General features: G+C 42.5%; 1 protein-coding gene across 2 annotated transcripts in view; it reads left to right on the plus strand.

Moving 5' to 3' along the window:
• The first annotated feature begins 1,370 nt into the window (after positions 1-1,370).
• Positions 1,371-19,424, plus strand: part of GOLGA3 (golgin A3) — a 28,059-nt gene continuing 10,005 nt past the window's right edge. Inside the window, exons 1-15 of one of the 2 annotated variants that reach the window (XM_032706191.1) lie at positions 1,371-1,469; positions 3,226-3,578; positions 6,963-7,244; positions 8,102-8,214; positions 8,694-9,379; positions 9,851-9,962; positions 11,311-11,617; positions 12,213-12,415; positions 13,177-13,314; positions 14,251-14,412; positions 15,190-15,558; positions 16,680-16,757; positions 17,714-17,977; positions 18,432-18,526; positions 19,197-19,413. In XM_032706191.1, coding sequence (XP_032562082.1) covers positions 3,449-3,578; positions 6,963-7,244; positions 8,102-8,214; positions 8,694-9,379; positions 9,851-9,962; positions 11,311-11,617; positions 12,213-12,415; positions 13,177-13,314; positions 14,251-14,412; positions 15,190-15,558; positions 16,680-16,757; positions 17,714-17,977; positions 18,432-18,526; positions 19,197-19,413 — 3,156 coding nt within the window. In that variant the 5' untranslated portion in view covers positions 1,371-1,469; positions 3,226-3,448. The remainder of the gene's footprint in view (positions 1,470-3,225; positions 3,579-6,962; positions 7,245-8,101; positions 8,215-8,693; positions 9,380-9,850; positions 9,963-11,310; positions 11,618-12,212; positions 12,416-13,176; positions 13,315-14,250; positions 14,413-15,189; positions 15,559-16,679; positions 16,758-17,713; positions 17,978-18,431; positions 18,527-19,196; positions 19,414-19,424) is intronic. The other variant, XM_032706192.1, reaches the window with a different exon arrangement.

Genomic DNA, 19,424 nt, shown 5'->3' on the forward strand with positions numbered 1-19,424 from the left:
GCTCACTCTGTTAACATCCCTTTCACTCAGCTCTCCTTCACCCATTCAAGTCCCACATGTGGTTTACAAGCTCAATGCCAAGCATGTGCATCCAGCCAAGAAGGTCAAACTTCAGCTCACATTGGTGAGCCACAGCCTGGGACTGCCCACTCACACAGGCATCTGGCTCAGGCAGCAGAACAGCAGGAGGCTGCTGCTCCGTGAATCCAGATGTACCCTCTCTGGATACTTGTTCAGATCCCTTATTATGTTTGTGAATTTGTGAACAGCAAAGGATTTAATTTAGTAGAGTCTCTAAGAATAGATTGCACTGAGGTGCACTCTACAGAGTCCTCCTTGATCAAGCTCATTTAGTTCCTGCCTATATCATCAGGCTGGGAGCCTCTCTCACATCCATGCATTTGCACTTGAAAACAGTCCTCTTCCTGAATTAGTTTGTAGAGTAATGTTCTCTTCCAAATCACGCCTCGAGGGCTGCACAGTGTGCGCAGGAAAACACCCAGCTGCTGGCTTTATCCATGTGCCGGGAGCTCGGTTAACAGGTTTGGAGCTTAAACAACAGAGACTCGCTGGTGGTTTGGTTTTAAAAACCCTCCTGACTTGTGGAAAGCCTCACATCTTCCTAGAGAAACAGCTCTGGGGATTCATGTTCATAATAAGGATAATTTGGACAGGCCAATAAAAGAGGAATACCTGGAAAAGCAGACAGTGTGTTTACCTGGCAGTTATATTTAGTGTGACAGTGTAATGTCAGCAGGCGTTTTCATTATGAAATGAGGGGCTCCCAGTACCCACAGGACTTCTTGGATGCCCAGAGCCAGAAAGATGCTGAAAACTGTACGGACTGATTTATGAGAAAAGGGCCATCGGGAATGCTGGAAACATGACATTAACAGGACATGTCACTGGAGTCCCCAGTAAATACAGACACTAACGCAAGAACATGAATAACGCAGGCACAGAAGGCTGCGAGGGGCGCACCGCTCCCCCAGGCAGAGTCAATGTTTAATTTATGCATCACTTAAGTTTAATTCACGCGAGGAGGCGCCAGCGCGGAGTCCCGCGGGGCGGGCGGAGGGGACGCGCTGAGAGCGGCCCGGCCCTGAGGGGGTGGGAGCGCCGCGGCCCCTCCTCCGCCCCTCCCTCCGCCCCTCCCTCCCCGCGCTGCCGGAAGGGTCCGTCCGGAAAGGCCGCCGCCCGTGCCCGGGCCCGCCGGCGCTGCCGCTGTCCCGGAGCGCCCGGCGCGGAGCCGCGGCTGTGACTGCCGAGTGCCGCGGGCCCCTCGAGGGCGCCGGGGCGGGAGAACCGCGGGGCGGAGGGGCCGCGCACCCGGCCCGCGGCGGCGGAGCCCGGCTGGCGGGGGAGGCAGAACCGCGTTGCACCGCCGCGCCCTCCCTCCCTCCCTCCCCTTCCCGGCGGAGGCAGCGCCACGTCTCGGGCAGGAGCCGGCGCCGGGCGGGCGGCCCCAGGTCCGCGGGGGTCTGGCCGGGGCGGGGGGCGGCGATGGCGGCGGGGGCGGCTGGGGGGGCCGGGACCCGCTGAAGCCCGGGGGCTGGCGGGGGGCGGGAGCCACCGGTCCGGCTGCGGGTGCTGCGGGCCCCGGGCCTCCCGCTGCCCCCGCCGGGCACCTCTGGGGCGCCCGCGCGGGCCGTGACCGAGCCCCGGTGCCCTCTTGCTTTGGGGGGGTTTAAGCAAAATCGGTGGATTTCGTGCAGCTCCCCCCCCCGTGAGGTTGGCGTGCCTGCATCTGTGTATGTGTCTGTCTGTCTGTCTGAGCGCAACACAGGGATACAAAAGAATTCTGAAGCCGAAATACTCGAGCCTTTGGTATCGGGAGTGTGATGTACAGGTGAAAGCTGTTCTCCATCACCCGGTTATTAAAACGTGTTTTATGACAAGGATAACAAACCATCTCGTGCTGGTGGGGTTTTCCCGAGGTGTGAGCAGTCAAAATCTTGGTTGCCTTTTGTCTCTAATTCCTCTTGGTGACCTGTCATGTGGTGTCTATTTGTTGTACGACGGCAGTTCTTCTAGAAGTTTTATTGTAAGATTTATTATACTGAGAGTCTTTAAAAATCAATAACAAATCGCAGTGAAGGTATTAAATCTTTTTCTGTTTGTGGAGATTTCTCCTTTGGAAATGCTCTCCGGGTTTCTGGCTCCTTCACAGCTCACCTACATCACCGTGTTCTCCTGTGTGCCCTGAGCTGTTTGCAGCTTCAGTATCTTTGGGAGATGGTGGTGGTGTTTTGGGTGACCAGGGCGGGGTGGCACAGTAGCAGTTACACAAGTACTCTCTGGAAATATGGAAGGAATGTTGCTCAAAGTGTTTGTGTTCATGTAAAAATGCAATCAAAATATTCCTGACTTGACATTCTCCCCACAACTCCCTCTTTTTTCTTCTTTTTTTTAACCTGGGATTTCTTAAGTTTGTTTTGTAATCTGAATTCATCTGTGAGTAACTATTTGAACAAAATTTAAATACTTGAAGGGACTGTGTACAATACAACAGTTTCTGTCAGATTTTATTAGTTGGCTGGATCTTTACCCACAAGTTTGATCTGAATGCCTGGAAAATAAATAGAAAATTCTATAAACTGTGTTTTGAAATCCTCCTGTTGAGTGGTCATAGGAGAAGGCAGTGTTGAACTGCAGCCCAGCCCACGTTCTGGCTGCCAGTGTGTGTGCTGTAATGAGTAGTTCAGGTTCTGTGCAGTGATACATACTCATCATTCTGCAGCCAAGCAAACAGTAATGATGTAATTTAATTTTTAAAAAACTCTGAATTCCGTACTGCATTCTAACTGAACTTAAATGGGAGTAGGTCCTTAAAATGAAATATATGGTATCAAAGTCCAGACTGTCATATACAGAGCAAAATGCTGCTCTGAATACTGGCTTGCTTCTTAAAGCAGAGGCCAGAGAGGCATTTCCATTAAAAGAGACAGTGATCTTAAATGAGCTGTCTTGCTAAATATTATCTTCATGCATTGTTATGCAGTGTATCAATGCTACTAAAAAAAAAAGTGACCTTAAAAAAACTGTTAAACAGATCACTTTTTATCCCCAAAGCGGGATTCTTGGGTGTATTTCATTGGCTCTGTTATTACCCCATGTCCTGGTTCTGTGTGTCAAAGTTGAGCTGCAGAGCAGTCTGTGGGCGCTGCTTTATTTTTATCTCATATTTTCAAAGCTCTAATAAATGTTTGTAAATTTTGTTTCTAGAGGATGCAGGTCCTTGGTGATTACGACTTTGGCTGCGAGCTGTTCCCCTGATCTGGGGTTAGCAGCTGCCTGCTGCACACCACCAGCTGTACAGCCCAGAACTGTGCTCCCCTGGAACACCTTGATGCTGTTGTTGCTGATGGAGAGAAACAGGACTTGGTAGTTCACTTGGTGGCAAATTATTCAGAAGAAAAACTTTCCAGGGATCTGGATCGTTTTTACCATGGACTCCTCATCTGTCCAGCAGGATGCTCACCTGGAGAACAGGAGCAGTAATGGGGCTCCTGGCAGCTCTGAAGAACTTTTGGATTGTAAAGCCAAGTCACAGCCAGTTATTACAGATGCAATTAACAGTAAGTTATTTCATATGCACCAGATAATTTCCTAGACTAACCCAGGCATTCATACAGTCACATTTTATTGTTCAGCTGATGCTGAAGGACTTTTTTTCCTTGAGGTCAGGAATTTCTTTTACAGCAGTTTTAAGCGAGTTTGGTGAATGTTCTGTATACGAGGAAAATTATTTTTGTTGTAGAACTTGTTCTTTCGAAAGCAAAACCCACCTATTAACTTAAGTACTGTTTGCTGTCAGTTGAGTATTTGTTCTTCAGGGTGTTACTGTCTTCTGATAGTGTTTCCAAAAGTGTACACCTGAAATTATCTAGAACCAGCAGTTCTGAAATGATTGTTATGGAGGAAGCTCATGACCAGTGTAATTTATTCTGGGAAAAGAAATTTCCCTAATAAATTAAATTGCTCAGGCAAAACCCAAAATGTTCTTTTAAAGTCTCCCTAAACTTCCTTTTATGGAAGAGAGATGCTGGCATATACTCTCCAGATTATCTCAAAATAACTTTTATATGTAGACAAGCTCTATAATAAAATAATCATGCAGCTGTTTACAAGAAATTTGAGAGACCACTGATCTGAGTAGGTTATAGAATCAAACTTGACTTGGAGGGGAGCTCTGTGGGGTGTCTAGTCCAGCCTCAGGCACAGAGCAGACCTGGTTCTGGAGCAAGATCAGGTTGCTCAGGGCCTTGTCCTGTTGAATTCTGGAAGTCTCTGCAGAGGGAGGTTCAACAGCCTCTCTACCCATTGCAGTGTTCAGGTGCTTTCAGTGTGAAAACATTTTCCTTGGGACGAGTTGGAGTCTCCCTGTTTCCCTGGCCGGAGTGTGAGGATGTGTTGGTAAGGAGGCCCTGGTGGTGGTGGGTGGAGGGGGTGTTTTCCCTGTGGCTGTGTGGATACACAAAAGGTTCCTTGTGTGAAGGGAGGTGACAGGAGGAAGTTGCAGCCTTCTCGTACCACAGGTTTGTCATCCAGTCCCAGGCAAGAGAGTGGAGGCCTGAGAGTTTATTTACATTTCTTACACTGCCCATTACCAGACTGGCAGAGTGGAGTTATGTGATGATTCATTCATCTTTTATGAACTTGGAGATCACGTGTTCCTGCTTTCTCCTGTGTTGGACAATTGAATTGTGGCTTACAAATAGGTAGTGTGTCTTCCTACTGTTTTTATTCTAATTGCATCTCCACTGTTCTAAAAAGACCGCAGCTGTATTGACTCTACTGCAATTAAATCACTTTGGTTCAAGTAGTGTTTAGATTCCGAGTGTCTTGTGGCCTCAGGAAGTTGCCAGGAAACCATTCCTCCAGAATTTTGCTCCAGCATCTCTTTTTTGTGTATGTACACCACTGACAGCAGTGAAGAAAAAAATGTAAATAAGGAGTAAACCAGACGCAGCACTGGCTGCAGTTTCTGAGACATGGGCAGAAACAATATTTCTGAATGTGTGAGCTGTCTTCTTATTTTTGGTTTCTTGTGGCTATTCTTAGCACTGACCTCTATTTCAAATTTGGTTTTGGCCATCTTTTAGTTTTAAAATATTAGTCATTACTAAGCAGTCTTGTCCTCTGTCCTCCTTTACATACTCGTTGCACCCTCCCTTTCCATTGTGCCTGTAAGTGTTTTTGTGACATGGTCTAAATCAGAGAACTGATTCAGGCTACAGTGGCCTGAAAATGTTTGTCTGCGTGACAAATCAGATACTCAAAAGTGTTTTGATTCAAATCTTAGAGAGTTTATGGGTTTTGGCAGCCCAAGACTGAAAGCTTTTTATTTTTACCCCCACTGGGTTTCCTCATTCGGTTCCCTCTGTGCTGGGTCACTGTACAAACAGCTGTGCTGCTGAAGGGAGGAGGCACTGCAGAGGTGGGAACAAATGCTCAGGGGTGGGAATTGGTCTTTTCCTCTTCAAATTACTCTGCAGTGAAATTTGACTGCACTTCAAAGGAAACCTTCTGCTTTCTTCAATAAGGAAAGGGAAAACAATGAAAAGATCCTACTCCTTCTACCTGTACTTTTTTTCATATGGCTCATTTAATTTCAGGGTGCACTTTAACGTTCTCCACATACATCATTGATTGATAATAGCTTTATTTTTTAGTGGTGATTTTGCTTTCAGAAGTTTGCAGTGATTCATTATATGGGGAGAAGAAGTTTAATAGCAATAGGTTAGTGGGCTAGTCTAAATTAATAATTAAAGTTGTACTGAATCTTTGTAATCAACTTCCTGGCTACAGAACATCATCATAGAAACACTTTGTTTTGGGAGGATATGTTTCTCAGTTCTAGTTTGGGTTTTTTCTTTCCTGTCATATCTTCCTTGAGTAGACTTTAAAAAAATGCAAAGTGCTTATTCAAGTCTGTAGCTCTGAGAGGAGATGAAAAATGGGAAGAGAAAACTTGATTTTTGCACTTGCAAATACTTTGTGATCATAAATGTCAAATATTTTCAAACATCTTTTAGAAAAAATAATGAAGTCTTACATGTTGTTCCAGTGAGTTCCAGTTACTCCAGTGATAGAGTGTGGGAATGAACAGAAAGGCAGTGGCTATTTCAGTACTCTGCTCATTTGAGATCTATAGTAATTAATTTACATACACAGGTTTTTTGCAACAGCAGGTTCATAAATGTAAGTAGTCACCAGCCAAGCAAAGTAGAAATGTGTGAGAAATCCAAAGTATAAACCTGTGAAATGTTTAACTGGTTTTGAATATGCATTTTTTTCCTGATGGAAAAAAAAAAATCTAATATTAGTAAGTGGGGATAAAATTGGCATTAAAGTGGTTTTTGAATTGCATTTTACGTGGTAGATTTTAATTTTAATTGTAGATTTTAATTGGTAGATCTATTAGTTTGATCCATGTGAGCTTTGCTGCTGTATTTTTGATGAAGACATCCCATTTGAAAAAAATGTAAACTCAGTTTAAAATTGAAAAACTGCTTGGCCCAGGCTGGAAGTCAGGATGGTGGATGCTTTCTCCCCAGTGCCCAGCAGAATATCAAATAGCTGAATCATTCAGCACAGGCCTGCAGTTGTGAGTCTGATTTGTAGTAGGTTGCCCCTCAGAGTTCCTTACACTCAGTGTTTCATGCTTCTAAACCTAATAAGATTTAAAAACCTACGTGAAGTTTTGAAGATATTTTTATATGATCACTTTTGAGGTCCTGATTGGAGGCAGCATGGTCAAGCAGTGAAAGGTACTTGTTCTGGTCTTTCTAAACAGAGAACTAAAAGTCCTTTGTAAAATTTCTCCTGCCAGTTGCTGCCAGCAGCGATTTCCATGTTCTTACAGTTTAAAGGCAGTAGCAGTAGCATTGTATTTGGGTGGAGGTGTGGAGATAAATGGGGTGGCTTAAGGGGTGGCTCAATAAAACTTTCTTTTCCAGCTACCAGTAATAACATCAACGAAGTGCCAAATGAGGAGGGAGGTCTGGAGATGAACAGCACAGTGGACGCCTGCCAGAATGGGCCAGAGTCGCTCTTCCCTGACTCTCCTGTGTCTTTTGGCCCCACCAACTGTGAGCAGGGTGAAGAGTCATGCCCAGGTGTGACTGGTTTCCATGACAGCCTAAGGAAGTCTCAGGGAACTAGTGCTGAGGGCATAGTTCTTAGAAAAGAAGCTTTGCAGTCTCTCAAACTAAGTCTTCCCATGCAAGAAACTGAATTGTGTAAGCATCTGTTTATGGTGGTGCCCCTGCTTTCTCTTGCTCCGTAAAGCTGTTTACTCTGAGCCTGGCTCTGGACTCCTCTAACATCATTTAAGCTTGAACTAAACTTCATTTTTGCAGTAAGCTTTTACTTAGAACTACAATTCATTTTCTTTCAGTAAACCACCCTCTGCTGCAGCTAAGGCATGTGCCTTACCATTTGAAGATGGCTCTTATGCTGAGGGGAACTCATGCTTTCTGGGGCTGAAGCTTTTCTAATCTTTCTGATTAGTAGGAGTAACAGGTGACATTTAAAAAAAAAACCAACAGCAGAACCAGGGGATTTTAAGCTAAGTAATAAAGAGGGAAGAGCAATGAAGGGGAAGCCTTTATAATAAGGTGTCTAATGCTGTGGGTGTTTTCTAAAATAGTGTTTTTAAAAAGCCTTACTATGGGAAAGAGTTAACCAAAGGTAAGCAAATGTATCTAGGGAACATCCTTCCCTGACTTATAGGGAATGAGTGGACTGCATAGGTCTTGCTTAGTTTTATAATTTTAGCACTATCAGAAATGCAGGACAGGTAAGATTAAATGACAGCAATATTTTTTTTTCTTGCTGTATAATCTCTTGTCATATATATGTGGAGAAACTACAGCATTTGCAAACTGAGCAGTGGAAGTCCACAAGCTTTATCAGTGCTTACACAAGTCTGTATTTGAAGGGGGCAGTTTGAGGTGCATGTCAGTGGGCTTTCCTTTCTTTCCTTGCTTAAGCATGATGCATGTTGCTGATGGTAGAAGGGGCTTTTACCTTTTGCATCACACTTGCCTGTGTTGGCATTTTCTGTTTGACTGTAAAGAAAACCTTTCACTTGCAGGCTCAGTAGAGTCTTCACTCCCCTTGGAGAAAGAAGAACAAATCAGACTTCAGGCAAGACGGCGTCTAGAGGAACAGCTCAAACAATACAGAGTGAAGAGACATCAAGAAAGAGTGAGTACCACACAACAGATCTTCTAGATCCAGTGTTTTGTGGAGAAGCTTGAAAACTTTACCATTTCTGTGCTTTGAATGAAACCATTCAGTAGTTTTCTCAAATGGGAGAAAGCAGGTTTTTTTCTTCTCGACAGGCAAAATTTGGTTCTCTTACCTCATCAGTAACATACCATTTTGTGCTACTTAAAATAGGGGGGACAAAATCAAACACAAAACTCAAGTGACCTAAATGTTCAATTTTGCCTGTATTTTTCAGTTAACTTTTGGAGTGTACCTTGAACATTTCAACATGATGTACAGAACCTTGGTAGGGTTGACTGCTGGTGTAATTTACCTTGTTTACAAAAGGACCTGTATATCTAATATCAGTGTAGAAGTGTAAGAGCTTTACATCTTAAGTGAGAGCAAAATAAGGCTTTGATGCTACTTCAAAGTTAACATTCTGGCATTTATTGTTGACTCTTTGCTTCTTTTAGTCAAGTCAGTCCACATCCAAAAACCGGCCCTCCAGCACCCTGGATCCTGAGCTGATGTTAAACCCAGAGATCCTGCCAAGAGCTAGCACTGTAGCAATGACAAAAGAATACTCCTTTTTGCGGACCAGTGTCCCCAGGGGGCCAAAACTGGGTAGCTTGGGACTTCCAGCATCCTCAAAAGAGAGGAAAAGTTCAAAATCTAAGTCCAGCAAGATCCGGTCCTTGGCTGACTACAGAACTGAAGATTCAGACACCGGAAACACTGCTGGGAATTTTACTGATTTATCTGGTGGGACTCTAAAGCAAAGCAGAAGTGGTCCAACATCAGTTGTTTCTGAGATTAGTCTGCCCTCTGACATGGATGATCGAATAGAGAGTTCCTCCTTGGCAGGAGACAGCATTTCAGAGATTGACGGGAGTGAAGTGGCAATGAGGCTGGATGGAAACGAGAGTGACAGCTCTACCTACAGCAGCGTGTCAGGGAAGGGGCTGTACAGTAGTTTACAGAACTCAGAAAGCAAACAGGATACTCCATATACAATAAATGGCCAGAAGATACACCCTGAAGCCATGGGGCAGTTCCCTTCCATCAGGGAGGTGCTGCAGGCTGCGGCAGTGGAGCATCAAGCCCAAGAGCAAGAAGTTAACGGGGAAGTACGGAGCAGGAGAGACAGTATTTCCAGCAGGTGAGAGTGATCCCAGGGAGGCCCTTGTTAGGCATTACACCAAATACCTGTTCTTCCTTCTTTTGCAGTAGCTGTTGGTATTTTTCGGGCACATCGAAGCAGACAGTTGTGGACAATAATTGTGGAGGTTTTGTGCTCCCAGTATGTCCACTTGTCTGCTTAAAATGGGATATGCAGATACAGAATTTAATGAAGTCAACCATTGCACTTCTAAAAAACAAATACACTACATTCTAGTTGCTGCAAATACACAAGATTAAAGTATAAAACCTTAGCATGAATATAATTTTTTTATCTCTTTGTAACTAAGGTTGTTACACTGTGGTCTGTGTATAAAGCCAGAAAAAACATCCTACAGTCTAGGTCACACACATAGTCTTAGTCCCTCTTAATTTCAGTTAAACTTTTCTTCAACCAGATAAGTGTTGTATTCTAACCCTGTCACTGTGTATGTGCTGTCTCTGTCTCCAGTGTTTCTATGGAAAGCTCTGTCGCAGGAACTCATGATGAAATGCTGCAGGTTCTGAAGGAGAAGATGAGACTTGAAGGGCAACTAGAGGCACTCTCACTAGAAGCTAATCAGGTAGAAAATGAATTTGAAAATCTGTGTTTAGCAAATCACATTAATAGTTCAAATTAATTTTTCAAGAGCCTCCTTCTCATTACTTGTGGAATCGTGTTTTGTGAAAACATTGTTCAATAAGGCACTTCACAAGGATGCTGTGGTGGGCTGATCCTGGCTGGATGCCAGGTGTCCACCAGAGCTGCTCTGTCAGTCCCCTCCTCAGCTGGACAGGGGAGAGAAGAAATACAGTGAAAAGCTTATGGATCAAGATGAGGACAGAGAGATCACTCACCAGTTGCCATCACAGGCCAGAGAGACTAGAAATGAGTTTACCCTACTCTGATTTGATCAGTAATAAATTAATGAGAAAGGAAAAACTAATCTTAAAAACACCTTTCCCCCCACCCCTCTTTTTCCCCAGCCTTAACTTTGCTCCTGAATTCTCTTCCTCCTTCCCCCTCAGCAGCATAGGGAAATGGGGAATGGGAGTTGCTGTCAGTTCATCACAAGTTGTCTCTGCTGCTCCTTTCCTCTCATGGAAAGGACTCCTTAAACTCTTCCCCTGCTCCAGCACAGGGTTCCTCCCATGGGAGTCAGTCTTCCATGAATGCCCAGAGCACCTCCTCCTCCTTTCTGCACTGGCCTTGGTGTCTGCAGGGCTGTTTCTCTCACATATTTTCACTCTTATCTTTGCTATTGTTCTTCTGCTATTTTTTTTTCTCACTTTCTTAAATCCTTTATACCAGAGGTACTACCACTGTCACTGATGGGCTCAGCTTTGGCCAGTGGCAGGTCCATTTTGGAGCCAGCTGGCATTGGCTTTGTTGGACATAGGGGAAGCTTCTGGCAGCTTCTCACAGAGACCACCCCTGTAGAACCCCACTGCCAAAACCTTGCCATGCAAGCCCAATGCAGATGCTGAAGAGGGTAAATATAATGTTGTAAAGCCCTCAAAGGTTACTTCAAAAAAAAAAAAAGTGGTGGTTTTGTATGTTTTTTTTAAAAGTCAAATTGAAAGAGATGGTAAATCCAGAGCAATGCTGGCAATGTCTATGTAACTGTATTTTCTCTTTTTTTTTAATTGATGGTATAACACATATTAGAAAGCATTCTTCCTTAAAGTGTAGACATATGTGTATTATTAAAAATCCTGATGTGATTACTGTCATACAATGCTGTATGTCTTGTCTGTGCTTTCCTCTGTATTTTGACTTTTCAGGTATTTGAAATATCTGATAGGTGAGATGTCACTTGAAAAAAAGAATTTCCCACAAGCAAATGGTCTTTGCCTTAGCATCTTTTTTAGTCAGCCATTAGTGTATTTTCTTTTATGACTTCTCTGTTTTGATTTTCTGGACACATTCAGGCTCTCAAAGAGAAGACTGAGCTACAAGCCCAACTTGCAGCTTTGAACATGAAGCTTCAGGCGCAGATGGAGCACAGCCAAACCAGCCAGCAGAAGCAGGAATCTCTGAGCTCAGAAGTGGCCACATTAAAGCAGTCTTGCTGGGATCTGGAACGAGCAATGGCTGACCTGCAAAATGCCTTGGAAGCAAAGAATGCCAGTTTGGCTTCTTCAAATAATGATTTGCAGTTAGCAGAGGAGCAGTACCAAAGACTCCTGCAGAAGGTTGAAGATATGCAAAAAAATGTTCTCACCAGAGACAGCACAGGTGGGATGATGTAAATGTCAATCTTTAAAATTTGTTTTTCCATAAATCATTTTCTTTCAACATAATTCTGAAGTCCAGGAAGAGGAAGAAATTTTAAGTTGTGTTTAATTGATGTCATACTACTAAAATGGTATGAATTTTAAGATGATTGTTTTTTATTTTGTGTCACAGATGTGCCACAGTTTGCAAACTGCCACTGCCAGCCTGGAGGCATAAATATTTAGTCCAGTCACTGTTTGACAGCGTCCTAATTGTTTTCTTAGAAAATTGTATAAATAGTGATTTGTAAGGATGACTCTACAGGACATCTACTTCCTGATGTTTAATTAGTTCATATTTTCTGCCTCTAAGGAACAATGAATGCTTACAGAAGTGATTCATTTAGTTTAATTTTATTCTGCTTATGACCTGATACTTCAGATTCTAACACTTTTGCAGGAAAAGCCAGTCTTCATGTAATTAGGCAGACATGCTTTTGTTCAAAAAGAAAGGAAAAAAAAAGAAGCTGTGAACATAGCAATAATCCTTGGAAATTTGTGCAGGAAAATAGAGCAGTGGATGCTCTAGTCCAAGTTCTCTCTTTTTGTTTCTCCAGTTCATGATCTGAGGCAGCAGTTGGCTTCCTTACAGAACCAGCTTCAGAAGGTGCAGCTGGAACGGACCACACTGACCAACAAGCTGAAGGCATCTGAGACAGAAATCACGTCCCTCCAAAATGTGCGGCACTGGTACCAGCAGCAGCTCGTTCTGGCACAGGAGGCCCGGGTCAGGCTGCAGAGTGAGATGGCCAATATCCAGGTATTGTGATTCACTTGCACCCAGAGAGCTGGGAATCTGTTCTTTTCTGTGTTTTTATCCAGAGGACAACCTGGTGGCCTTCTGCAATGGACTGACTGCACCAGGGCAAGGGGAGGGCTATGGGTGTCATCTGTAAAGCCTTTGACATGGTCCCCCACAGCATCCTTCTCTCTGCGTTGGAGAGAGAAGGATTCAATATTGGTGGATAAGGAGTTGGCTGGACAGTCACATCCAGAGGGTGGTGATCAACAGCTCCGTGTCCCAATGGACACTGGTGCCCCTCAGGGGTCTGCAGTGGGACCAGGGAGGGGATCAGGTGCACCCTCCAAGTTTGCAGGTGACCGCAAGCTGAGTGGTGCTGTTAACACCTGAAGGACAGGATGCCATCCAGGGGGTTCTGGACGAGCTTGAGAAGTGGGCCCATGGGAACTGCCTGAGGTTCAAGGAAGCCAAGGGCAAGGTGCTGCACCTGACCTGGGGCAACCCCGGGGTCAGCACAGGCTGGGGGATCAACCTGTGTGTTCTTCAGGTGGCAAGAGAAGGGGCCAGGTCATGTTTTGTTCTTCATCCTGAGGTATTAGTTCACATTAATAGTGAGGCATAAATTTAACCAAAGCACTTACCTTTGTGGATGAGAAGTGCCTGAAATAAGGCACACATGGATTCAATGTGATTTTTTTTTTTTTTTCTGAAACTCTTAATTCATTGGCCAAATTTTGACCATTGGTGTTAATCTGTGCCTTTTTTTTCCCTTTCTTTAGGCTGGGCAAATGACTCAAGCAGGTATGTTGGAACATCTCAAACTAGAGAATGTGGCACTGTCTCAGCAGCTGACTGAAACCCAGCACAGATCCATTAAAGAAAAGGAACGCATTGCAGCACAGCTGCAAAATATTGAGGTATGGTTGTGGGTGGCTTTCCTGAGTTAAGTTCTGTCTAGGCTGTGTATTTATGTCTTGCAAACTCAAGGCTATTCCAACAAAGTAACATAGAATTCTTACGAACTGGTTCAAATGCTGCACTATAAAAACAGTAGATATTTGAGAACAAATAAATTTGCATGGCATTATGAATAATAAGAGGGAGCAAGGCCATATATTTCCCATTCAGTGGTGATACTTGCATTTTCAGATGTAAATGTTGTCATTTGCCCATTCACGAACTTTTTCAAGAGAAAGCTTAACTGGAAGTTAATCTCAATCAGTAATGTGCTTTTTAAGTGTGTGAAATTGCTCAGTAATCAGGTTTGTCCTTCTTGCCCTCCAGTAAGAAAAGTGGGGTAAAATCACTTTCAGAGCTCTTAGAACCTTTAAATTCCACTGATTTTCAGTGACATTCCTGCTCCTGAGTCTCAAAGGGCAGTAAAGCAGCAGGTTAGTGGGAGCACCCCATGGCCAGTGTTCCTGATACATTGTGTAAGTGACAGGAGTTTGTGTCCTCTCAGCCGCTACACTGAGTAGCTGCAGCATCCCAGGAATCCCTTTTGCTTTAGAATTTTTCCAAACAGCTTAATTTTAATAAAGATTCCTTTTCTTTAAGTCTTGTTTCATCAATTGAGAAAGGACATGGTGTTATTTAATAGGAATTCAGATTGTCCCAAATATGCAAGACACATTCACTGTTATCGTGAGGTGTCTTAAGAATATGAGTGGGTGACTTCAGTAAGAGGATACAGGTGTGTAAGGCAGACATCAGAATTATCTGTGCTTGTGTCTTTCCTCTACAAATTTTCTTGATAATTTACTTTTTTCTTTTCCTATTTTTTTTTTTCTTTTTCCCCACTCTTCCCCCTCCATTGAAACTGTAGAAGTTGATTCCTTGCTTTTTCTGTGCAGGCTGACATGTTAGATCAAGAAGCTGCCTTCATGCAGATCCAGGAGGCTAAAACCATGGTGGAAGAAGACTTGCAGAGAAAACTAGAGGAGTTTGAGGATGAGAAAGAACAGCTTCAGAAAATGGCTGATTCTGCAGCAACATTGGAACAGGAGTTGGGACAGGTAGACTGTTGTTAATCAGCTTCCCAAGGGTTTCAAGGGAAATACTTGTTTGGCTGAAAAAGCAATAGTAAATAGATGCTGAGCTCTAAACTTCTTTTTAAAACCTGAAAGATCACTGCAAAAATGAAGTCCACATCAAAATCACTCTCTTTCAGGTGAAAAGCCTTTTTTTGTTGGTTTTTTTTTTTTTTTTCAACCATCTTAGTAACAGTACCTTTTTTAAATTTCAGAACTACTGTTTTGGAGATGCTGGGTTTTTTTAGTGAATTCAGTGTGTGATTATTTTAAGTATGGACAAGAACTATAGATCCATATTCAAAGTTCTTAGGCAGTCAGGATATCATTATATACATTTACACTTAAAGCATGATAAATCTGCACTTCACTACAGAGTCCTGCTTCAACCTTGAAATGTAGGCAGCATGTCAAGGGCTGGAATGAGATGAATGACGTGACAGCTCAGTACAACATTCCATGTAATGATACAGTATTATCATTAATAATGCTGAATTTATCTGAGTATCTACTGTGGACATGTCTTGCAACTAAAAATTTTGAATACAGTGAATATTATGAAGATAACATGCTGCAGAAGGCAATCAGTGCAATTAATAGAGAAAATAGAAGTGGCCTAGGAAAGTTAAAAAATATTTTCACCTCCTGCTATTTTCTCCTAGAAGCTAAAGTATTGATTAAAATACTTGACTTTGATTGGAGCGCATTCGCAAAGATAACCTTGGCTTTGTATTAATTTAATCTTAAAATACTTCTTCTCAGGTCAAGTTGACTTTGCATCAGCGGGATCTGCAGCTTGAATCTTTACAGCAAGAGCACCTGGAACTGATGAAGCAACTGACCCTCACCCAAGAGACACTGCAGACCAAAGAGCAGTCCCTGGATGACCTGCAAACACAGTATGACGAACTGAAGGCCAGATTAGAAGAGTTCCAAAGTGATGCTACTTCTAAAGATGACACCATCCAGTATTTGCAGAACGAGAAGATTGTCTTGGAAGTAGCTCTGCAGGCAGCAAAGGCCAGTAAAGAGCAGCTGGATGAAGGAGCCGCGCGCCTTGGAGAAGATACAGAAGCCACATCGCAGATCCTGGAACAACTGAAGCAAGAAATGGCAGTCAAGACAAGCCAGGTAGTGCATCCCTAAAGGTACCTTATTTAAAGTAGCTGTTGCAGGGAAGGATTGCCACAGACACACGGTAGAGCCATGAGAGGAGATTGGTATGTGAGTTTTGTCCCTGTGTAGTTGTGGGATTCAGCTAAGGGGAATATTTTAATCAGTTCCATCATTTTCCTTATTTGTAGAGTGACACTTTGCATCCTGTTACATCACTGGTGACCTTAGGGTTTAATATCCCATGGTACCTGTATGTGCTTCTGCATTTGTGTAGCAGGAGATGGGAAGCTGAGGTTAATCAGTCTTGTTCTGTCTCTTTTCAAGAGCCACCATCTTTCTGAAATCTATCAGTTTTAAAACACAAGAATTTTGAGAACAGATGACAGTTTAGGAAGTAATTTTTTGGTGTTTTCTTCTGTGGCACTGTAAGCCAAACATCCTTCCTATGCAGTAATTTGGTCACATTTAATTGTGCCTTTTCACCAGGACTTGTTTTCTCAAAGCCAACCAAGGCTTTTTTCTAGTCATTGAACAAGGACAAGCCTAAAGCATATCTATTTTTTTTCTTCTTTAAATTATGGAGAGTCTTCTGTTCACACTTCAGTTTTGTAGTTGTGTATGCTCTGTGTCTTTTAGAGCATCAAAGCTTCATAGGAAGAGCTTTCTTACTGAATACTGGTAGTGATGAGTTCCTGGTAATCTTTAGAGATTTCTTTTGAAGATAATAATGGGACTTGATAGTATTACCAATGGAATTATTGAAAAACAATAAAAGTAGATTTAACATGTTCTTTTTCCTTCAAAGAACCAGCTGGTTTCTTCATTTGATCATGAATGTGTGAACAGATGCCATCCAGATACAACATCTGTACACTAATGACATGTACTAAAACTGCAATGGATAAAGGGACTTTGTGCATCCCTGAGGGTTAACAGGGCTCACTACGTGGTGACCTGTGTGAATATATTTCTGTATAAAATGTTATGTTATCAACCACTGAGACACTTAGTCAGAAACAGGATCCTTGTTAGATTGGGCATTTGGTACAAAGCACAGATGCTGTCACTGAAGAAGTCACGTAGAATATGACATTTGGCATGTAAAGCAATGTTTGCTTTTTTTTCCCCTTTGGCAGGTGGAAAATCTGCAACAAGAAAATGCCAATCTCAAAAAACAGGTTCAAAAAGTGAAGGAACAGTTCCTGCAGCAGAAGGTAAGCAAAAGCAAAGAAATTTCACAGACATAAAACCAAGGAATATACTTCTTTTTACAGTGAAGGCATGTACTTTTGGGGGAGTGTGAGAATATTTGAATCTGTTGTTTATCACAGAACTATGTGACATTGAAATAAAGAAACTGTATAATTTACAGTTGAACTTCTATCTGTAACTAAAGTAAAAGCTGATCCACCAACCATTTCATGTTTTGATAGAACTTGTGGGAGTTTGCCAAATGATCCACCATAGAAAAATCTCTCTCTAGTTTGTTGATTAGGTTTGCTTTTGCCAAAGCACTCATGGAAATCTTGTGTTGTCATTTCTTTGCATGCTGAAAAGTGGTGTAGTTGCTTCAGTAATTAGATGGAAATTAAGTGCTTTATTTAAAATTTTATTTTGAATTTGCACAGTTTTGAAACATTCATTTAAAATTTGTATCTCATTAGCATTGCACATATATGTGTCTTATTTATAGGGCAGCACCATTAATTTACTGCTTGGTTGCTTATTAACCTAGTGCCAAAGTTTGGTTTAGCTTGTTAGGTTTTTGTTTGGGAAGGGTGTTTAAACTGTCAGTCACAGTTAAGCCCTCTTCTCATGGCAAAAGTTATTAGTGGTGTGCACAGGATGGTTAATTTTTGACAATCAGTTTAGTTTTTAGAAATGGCACATAATTAGTGCAGTTCCATAAAGAATGTGAAGAAGAGTATCCCAAACTGCCATGAACACTCAGAGGTGGGGTTTTTAATGAACTCCTAGTACAGAGTGTTATTTGATATCTGAGCTTACACAAAAGTCTTTGAACCAGAGTAAATATGTTACAGCATCCAACGCTGGTTTGTATGACACACCTCCCCCAAACTAAAGGAATATCACTAAATACTTTCCACTAAATTTGTCAAAAAGGCTGTAACAGAGGTGACATTGTCCTCTTGTAACTCCTGTGCCCAAGGTCATGGTGGAGGCTTATCGGAGAGACGCCAGCTCCAAGGACCAGCTGATCAGCGAACTGAAAGCTACAAAGAAGCGGCTGGACTCGGAACTGAAGGAGATAAAAAAAGAGATGCTGAAAATGCAAGTTGAAAAACAGTCGCTCGAATCCGAACATTCGAAGCTACAGAAGGAAGTATCTCAGGTTCACCAGCAGATGGTGGAAATAGAGAATCATCTTCAGTCGGTGCAAAGAGAACGGGACGATCTGGAAACCCGCCTGCAGGTATGGGAGGTGTAAAGCTTTGCACTGGAGAGTGTTACTTCTGGTAACTTTAGAAATAAGCATAATGATCACCTACAAGATAAGGTTCTTGCTTACATACTTAACATTCTCTAGACATTTGAGCATTTACCTACCAAAATTCTGTAAATACACGACTGCTTGACCACGGGAGTGATAGAGGTGTGATGTGGAAGTACTTTTTTTGGCCCCAAAGTGACCTCCATCTGAGAGCAAAAACCAAACTAGAACTCTGTTCATACATGTTATGGTGGTGTCCTCATAGGGAAGAGTTAAAAGAAGAAATGAAAGGGAAAGAACACGGAGAACTGTGGAACAATTTATATTTAGAGATTAAAGTGATTTTGAAGTTTTGTGCTTACTCTTTTATTATCCAACATATAGCAAACACGCTTTTGTTCTTACTCTCATGGGTGCTCTTTTCCTTCCTCTTAAGTCTTTGCAGTTTGATAAGGAACAAATGGAATCTCTTGCTGAGGCAAATCAGGCATTAAAACAACAAGTAGAACAAATGCAAGAAGAAGCAAAAAAGTAAGTGTTCTTTCAGCACAGACAAATAACTACAGCATTTGTTTTTCATACTCACCTTTCTAGCAACCACTCTTTTCCTATTCCCTAGTCTCTCCTTTGGGAAATTCACATAGTCAGACTCATGGCAAAATGTTGGCTGTACACTACACAGGAGTTGCATCTTCTCTGATTCACTTATGCTTTTAACCAGCAGTCTCTGCCATACAACCTACAGATTGGAGCTAATCCTAATTACCATTCACTGAATTTTAGCCTTCACTGGCTAGAATGTTGGCATTAATGAGAATCATTCTTTTTTTTCTCCACTGGTGATCACAGGGTTTTTATGATATCTGACATATCCATCAAGAATCATAGATTAGGTTGGATTCTTACTCTAAATTCAGTGTTATTTTTAGAGATAGTAATATATTTCTTCACGTTGGTATTTTAATAACTCTGACAAAGACTTCTTAATTACCCATACGTATTTTCTTAGAATGCTATCAAGAGTTTCAAGGTACTGTCTTGCCAACCTGATGGCTTTCTCTGATGAGGGGGGTGACTCTGGGACAAAGGGAGAGAAGTGAACATTGGTTTTTGTTGGGCCATGTGAAAAAAAATTATCTTTTAGTGCTGTTTTTCAAGCAGTTCCTGTTTTCACCTGGTGATTTTTTTCCTTTCACTGCAGGGCCATTACTGAGCAGAAGCAGAAGATGAAGCGCCTGGGGTCAGACCTGACGAGTGCTCAGAAGGAGATGAAAGCCAAGCACAAAGCCTACGAGAACGCTGTCGGCATCCTGAGCCGGCGGCTCCAGGAGTCCCTCACTGCCAAGGAATCTGCTGAGGCAGAGCTGAGCAAGCTCAGGGCACAGATCACTGATGGTGGAAACGACCAGATTGCTCAGGTGTGCAGGTG

Source organism: Chiroxiphia lanceolata, chromosome 18 (genome assembly GCF_009829145.1).
Source record: "Chiroxiphia lanceolata isolate bChiLan1 chromosome 18, bChiLan1.pri, whole genome shotgun sequence".
Classification (NCBI taxonomy): Eukaryota; Metazoa; Chordata; class Aves; order Passeriformes; family Pipridae; genus Chiroxiphia; species Chiroxiphia lanceolata.